This window comes from Chelonoidis abingdonii, chromosome 7 (genome assembly GCF_003597395.2).
Source record: "Chelonoidis abingdonii isolate Lonesome George chromosome 7, CheloAbing_2.0, whole genome shotgun sequence".
Taxonomy (NCBI): Eukaryota; Metazoa; Chordata; order Testudines; family Testudinidae; genus Chelonoidis; species Chelonoidis abingdonii.
This window is the reverse complement of record NC_133775.1, coordinates 34,943,958-34,950,392: the sequence shown is the minus strand read 5'-3', so window position 1 is coordinate 34,950,392 and position 6,435 is coordinate 34,943,958. Positions and strand designations below refer to the sequence as shown.

Here is a 6,435-nt window from a genome sequence, read left to right as displayed (position 1 = left end):
TGCCTCCTTTCCCCGTTAGAATTTTCAGTGCTTTTACCTTTCCTTTTTAGTAAATTTTTATATTACTATTAATTTATAACAAAACATGATTCTCATATGGATAAAAGCTTAATTTAGTCACATATAGTCATAAATTTTAGTCTTTCACTAAAATAAAAGATTACTCACCTATAACCAGTTGTTTGAAATGGACTCTGTCTATTCACGCTCAGGGGATGTGCCGACTGCGTGCAACTTAAGATAATGGAACTTAAGCAATGATTGTTGGAACACTCCTCTGCCCCCTTTCTTACTCCCATCAATGTTTGCAAACATCCTGAGTGCAAAGTTATGAAAAGGGGCATAGAACTCCAACCATCCCAGTTCCTTCTAGAAATTAGGACTCCAAGGAAGAGGGTAAGGAGGAGAGGGAATGTGAATACGCACAGCAAATCTTAAAAGAGTTCCAGTTACAGGTAAGTAAGCTTCATTTCTTCCTCTAATGAGTGACTTCTGCATATTTCCACTCATGGGATAGTTCAGCAAACAGTAATCTCATAAGGAAGGATATGAAGTCCTAATTAAACAGAGACTGCAGAACTGCCCTGCCAAATGGCTAGCATTTGTTTTGGATACCAAGTCTAGAGAATAATGTCTAGTGAAAGTATGAACAGAACCCAAGGTAACTGCCTTACATATAGTAATAGCCATGTTTTACAAACTAATCAGGGACTGAGGAATTTAAAATGGAAAAGTTCATAAAATTAAGCATCTCAAAATTACAGTAAATGTGGTGCATAAGTTGCAATATGGTGCACTTCATCACTTTCTTGTCCTTCAAATCACTGCAAAGCAATTTCCAGTACACTGAAGACATTGGAATGTGAAGCGATGTTGACTTGTTCTTCATCAATATCACTTTCATTATGATTTTTTTTAATCCCTGCTTTGAAAAATAGTTTGTGTCACTGGTCTTTTGTAAGACTGGCATTTGTAAAATTGAATCTGTAAGGTATTTCAAGGAGTGTGGCATGTTTTTTAAAAAATCCATAGATGCTGCTCTGGCTGTAGTGGAATGGGCTCTAATCCCTTGAGGAAGAGAGACTGGTGCTAAATTATAATCTTCATGGATATATAATTAAACCCGTTTAGAAATTTGGCCCTTTTTTTCTGCCTAAATAAGGGAAAGTACATTAAGATTTTTTTAAAATGTACCAAAACTCTATCTAAAACCTACTGAAGTATTGGTCTGAAAGGCACTGAAGAGAAGGATTGGGTTGATGCATGGAGCATTTTCTGAATTGTCAGCTGGACGGGATAGAATGGAACAGAGGGCGCTCAGCTGGAGTGTGACACTTGCTTTTTATAACCTAGCCCTCAGAACATTCACAAATGGTGAGGAGAGGGGCACATTAGATATTTCAATTACTAGTTCCACAGTCTAAATCACACCTGGCCAGCACATCTCATGAGTGGAAATATGTAGAGGCCACTCAAAGAGCTATTAAGTGAATTGAGGGAGTGAATAAATAGCAATTAAGCAAATAAAGACACCATTTCAGAGGGAATTGTAAGAAAGGGAGTTCACAATGCACCAGGTCTAACACGAGTAATTGTTGGGGTACTTTATTAGGGGAGTGATAGTCCCCCAGTAGCAGCAGAATTAGATTGGGGAAGTAACTCTCTGGTTAATTTCCCTCTAGTCTTATCAGTGAAAGAAGAGAAGAGCCACACCCAGAGGAAGTGAAAATAAAGAGATATCCTAAGGGAGGAGGAAAGGAAGTTACAAGACTAGAGCTGTAGTAGAACAATTCTAACAGTCATGCAGATGCAAGAGCCCTCTGCATTTTGCTTACTGAACAAGCTGAAAGAACTCAGATGCTTTGAGATCTTACTACCAAAACAAAACCTTTGATTAAGAAAAGATCATGCACACAGAGGTTTGGCTGAAAAGTCTGGATTAGATCTGAATTCCTCCAAAATTTGGAGACAGTTCAAGCTGGGAATTTAGTATGGGTCCACCCTTAATGTTAGAATATGTCAATATACATGGTTAACAAATAGATAAATTACAATTCAGTAAGAAATGTTTGAGTGAGTCTCTTGCAACTTTAGAGCTACATAAAATGATACTAACAGTTACACTTCTAAAAAGCATTCAGAATGACAATATTCTTGTTCTGTGTATATTTTACAAGAATCAATAATCCCATATTATCTAATACAGTTTGGAAAAGTGCACTCAATGTTCCAGTATTGTTAATAACCATTTTATACAGGCATATGAAGAAATGGCTTGTTTAGATCCCTACTAAAGTGAAATTATGGTTTGGCACAAAGGTTTTTCCTACTTTCCAACCAATAAAAATACAGTTGCTAATGTAACAAGCAGAATAATTAGATTTTCAAACAAGGCACAATAATGACAACATCTAAAATTAATGAGATAAATGAAATTATAATTTAATCTTGGCTATCAGGTTTGATTCTGACTTCACTAGGCAAGCCAAATGGCCAGATAAAAAATTTCAGCTCACGCTTATTTAGCTGATTCAGCTATTAGACAAAAATGCTTCTGCTGTTTATGCACATTTATATTTAGCACATGTAAGAAGGGCAAGCTAGGCTTTATACAACCTATGATGATGAAATTCCAATGATGTGGTAATGCAACTCTAATTAAGGGCAGGTTAAGCTTTCCCTTTGAAATCCTGGTTTGAGAGGTCAAATGTTTCAAGTTCTATTGTTTTAAAAGAGACCTGTCTGAAACTTAGCACACACATTATTAGCCTAGAGGCCTACTGGTTTGTTTAGAGAAAAAATGGTTTAAATCTTTTGAACTGCTTTTCAGTTATTACACTGGCCAAGACAGTTCTAACAGATTTTAATTATTGTTATTCTGAAGGGAAACAAATGGCTTGATTTAAAAAAAATGTAAAATGTAGTTATTTCCAAAAGTAAACTAAGTCCTTTTGTTACAGTGCATAAATCTTTCCAAACAGCCAAAACTGGAGCTGTAGAAACATGAACCTTGTGTATTTAGGCCTTGTTTATGTGGGCAAAATCTGTACCTGTATTTCAGGAGCTGCCAGCAATGGTGTAGTTGCACTGGTGGAGCAGGTTTTCCTGTGATAAAAATGCCTAAGCTCTGTGTCTATGTAGCAATTTCACCTGCACAATTGCTGAAATACAAGTGCTTGTTTTACTGGCTGAGATGCACCCTTCATGATTTCTAAATATGCACATTTGGGCCTTAAATCCTTAACAGCATTATATTATTTTCTGCTCTTCTGAAATACTTTCATAGCTAATAGCTTTGCTGATACGTTTTTCATGCAAGTACATTTTTAGCATGATTCATTGAGTGATTTAATACTTTAAAGCTTTGGAATCTCAACTCTGTAGATTCAGGATTGCACAGGAGATTCAGACTTCATGCCCTTAAGTCCACCTAGTTCCTGGATTTGTTGTATATGATCCCTACACCTTTATTATTATTTTGTTTTAAACTTTAGAGACTGGGGGCATAGTGAAGACATTTGTAAGGGCTAAGTTGAGTGAGATTTTGGAAAGCCAAAAACCAAAAGACATAAATTAATGTATTAATTCATAATTTAAAATAAGACAACTTAAATACGCAATTCTGCTTCCACTGAAACACATGGGAGCTTGTCCATGGACTTCAAAAAGAGTTGGCTAAGGCCTTGAGTTTCCTTCCCCTAAAGAAGGATGAGCATACTCGTGGGAGTGAGACAAGCAAGATTCTGTTTAAAGTCTTCACTCAATATCATGCTCAACCTTTATTCTAAATGGCCTTATATTTGACAGTGTGAAGAAAAGCCTCTTTTGTCAGCAATAGTACATTTGCACTACACTAAAGATAAAACCTTCTCAACAAAAAACTGAGAATGAAGCAATGACTCAGGAATGCTTTTAGGTAGAATTTAGATATAAAGAGTAAGGACTTTGATTTTAAAAATCCTAGTCACAAAGGACCACCCAAATTTACCCCTATAATTTAAGGAAACTTTTTTTTAAAAAAAACAACCCTTTATTTCCAAAACAAAGTTGCCGTACAAATTATTTCAAAGCAATAATATTAAAACTAAAATTGGAAAAACAAGAGGGTTGGGGTTTACAATCAATATAAATATATTTAACTATGTACATCACTACTATATTAACATTTCCTCTTTGAATGTTCTTCCTATGCTATGTTGCAACAATTCCACTTATGGTTTATTGCTTGTCACACGGTGATAGTCTTTCTTCACAATCTTTGTCCCTGAAATAGATATGTATGCTAGTTAAAGTAGTATTGGTAGTCAGAATCTTACTTTCAACTTCCTTGTTTAATTTTCCAGATTAAAATCCATTTGTATTGAGGGTGGTCTTGCAATAATATCTCTTTAAAGTTTTTCTCTTAAATAAGCTCTCTTATGGAACTGATCAAACATTAAAATAAACAAGTTACAGCATGTTTGATGTCCACAGTCTCTTTCTCACATCCTGCAGCCTGGCCTAGAGACATTAATAGGTGTTGCTTTATAATAGTTTCTACCACAATAAGAGACATCTTCTCTGGAAATTCATAAGTGTCAGCACTGAGATACATAATATAGTGCAAAAGACCCATAGACTAAAATATCTCAATATTTAATAAATATATTTATATATAGTCTACAGGTATCCAACAGTTGCTCAGACTCTACACTGACTTATACAGTACTTTGATAAGAATATAAAAATGACAATCTTGTAATTAACAAATTAAGCAGAATGATTTGTGAAGAAATACTCATATTTATAATCCTATTAAACCCATACAGATTATACATTTTAAAGGAATAAATGTCATTAGCAACATTACCATAACTCTATCAAAATTGTAAGAATTTTTCTCCAGTTGTGCCATTTGTATTCTGCACTTCACTCAGCTTCAATAGTGAAAGTGAACTAGTTTGTTTCATTTGGTTGATAAATCTGTTTCACTTTCCATAAGGAACTGTTGGCTGCTAGGAGTCACTATTAGGAATAGTTATGTTGTGCAAGACTTTAGAGGCACCAAAGTAAAGGCAAACAAAAACTTCACCTCAAAGAGTGCTGTATTCAAGTCCCCAGTATTGTAGGGGGAATGTTTTTTTTAAAAAAATCTATTTATTGAAATGCTAATAAAATATATGAAATCATGAAATATTTTTATTGACACAGGAAATATCTGCTGTCATTTACACCAATATAAACTGGGAGTAGTTCCATTAAAGTTAGTGGAATTATTCTGATGCAACTGAGCGCAGACCTTGGCCTATTATGTGGTCTGAAAGGTTTAAACCAAAAGTTAAATTTTGAGTTTTAGTTACTTGACAGTGTATCTTTATTTAAAAAAATCCCTGGGTGATATATGAAATGATCTCACTAAAATGTGATCCACATCCTGGATACATTTGGGAACTCGCTGCCATAAATAAAAACAAATGTTAAGGAACCATCCCTATATAAACAAACAGTCACAATTAAATTAAGAATTACTGTACCACAAACCAGATTCTTGATTCTCCTTTGAGTTTGTACCACATGATATTTGTACAGAAGCATTTTCAGACTGCCTCATTTCTTTGTTGATATATTTTAGCATTCCACTAAGTGTCTGGAAGTCATTACTGTCTGATGTCACATCTTCATCTGCAATGTATGTGAGGGGATCGAATGAAGATTCATTCAAACTGTTTGGTGGAGTATGAAGAAAATCCTTTTGACTCTCTGGAAACATTGAGGGCTTTAATGTAAGCGTTTGTTTGAAGTCTTTTAACGTCGTTTTTGATAGATCTAGAGAATCATCATCTTTAACACCTAGGTCACTAGCACTTATAGAACGACGCAGTTTTCTATGTTTGAAATATGACGTATGAGAATTTCTGGAAGAATCCTGTTCTTGAATATCAAAGAGCTTATGATCTGATAATACAAGTGGGATTGGTAGCTTCTTGATGCCTTCTGTTCTTTCATGCCCAGAAATTCTTGTTTGTAATCTCGTTACTTCAGATTCCTAGAATGCAATAAAACATATTTTGCATTTTTAAAAAAGCTAATGTCCATGTAAATATGTGAGACTCACCCCTATGGCGCCTCCTGCTGGTTGTCTCAGGGAATTAGCTCTTTTCCAGCCTGGGCACCATCTGCAGGCCAGTGTCCCCCCCAGATCCCAGTGCCCTTTTATTGGGGTGCTGCTCCCTGGCAATAGCCCCCACACTCTGTCTCTGGGTCTCCCCTCTCTGGGGAACACTCAACCCTCTAATCCACACCTTGCCTCAATCTGGGCTACTGCCAGTCATCACTAAGCCCCTACTCCCTGGGGCGGACTGCAGTGTAAAAGGCACTCCTGATAAGCAGGGGGGTTCAGACCTGCTGCCTTTGCCTGCCTCCCATAGAATCATAGATTATTAGGGTTGGAAGGGA

At 35.9% G+C, this 6,435-nt stretch overlaps 1 protein-coding gene across 1 annotated transcript in view; it reads right to left on the bottom strand.

Moving 5' to 3' along the window:
- Positions 1 to 1,939: 1,939 nt before the first annotated feature.
- The window catches only part of CCDC18 (coiled-coil domain containing 18), an 88,932-nt gene continuing 84,436 nt past the window's right edge, over positions 1,940 to 6,435 (bottom strand). Inside the window, 1 exon segment of the mRNA XM_032773022.2 lies at positions 1,940 to 6,025. Coding sequence (XP_032628913.1) covers positions 5,498 to 6,025 — 528 coding nt within the window. The 3' untranslated portion in view covers positions 1,940 to 5,497.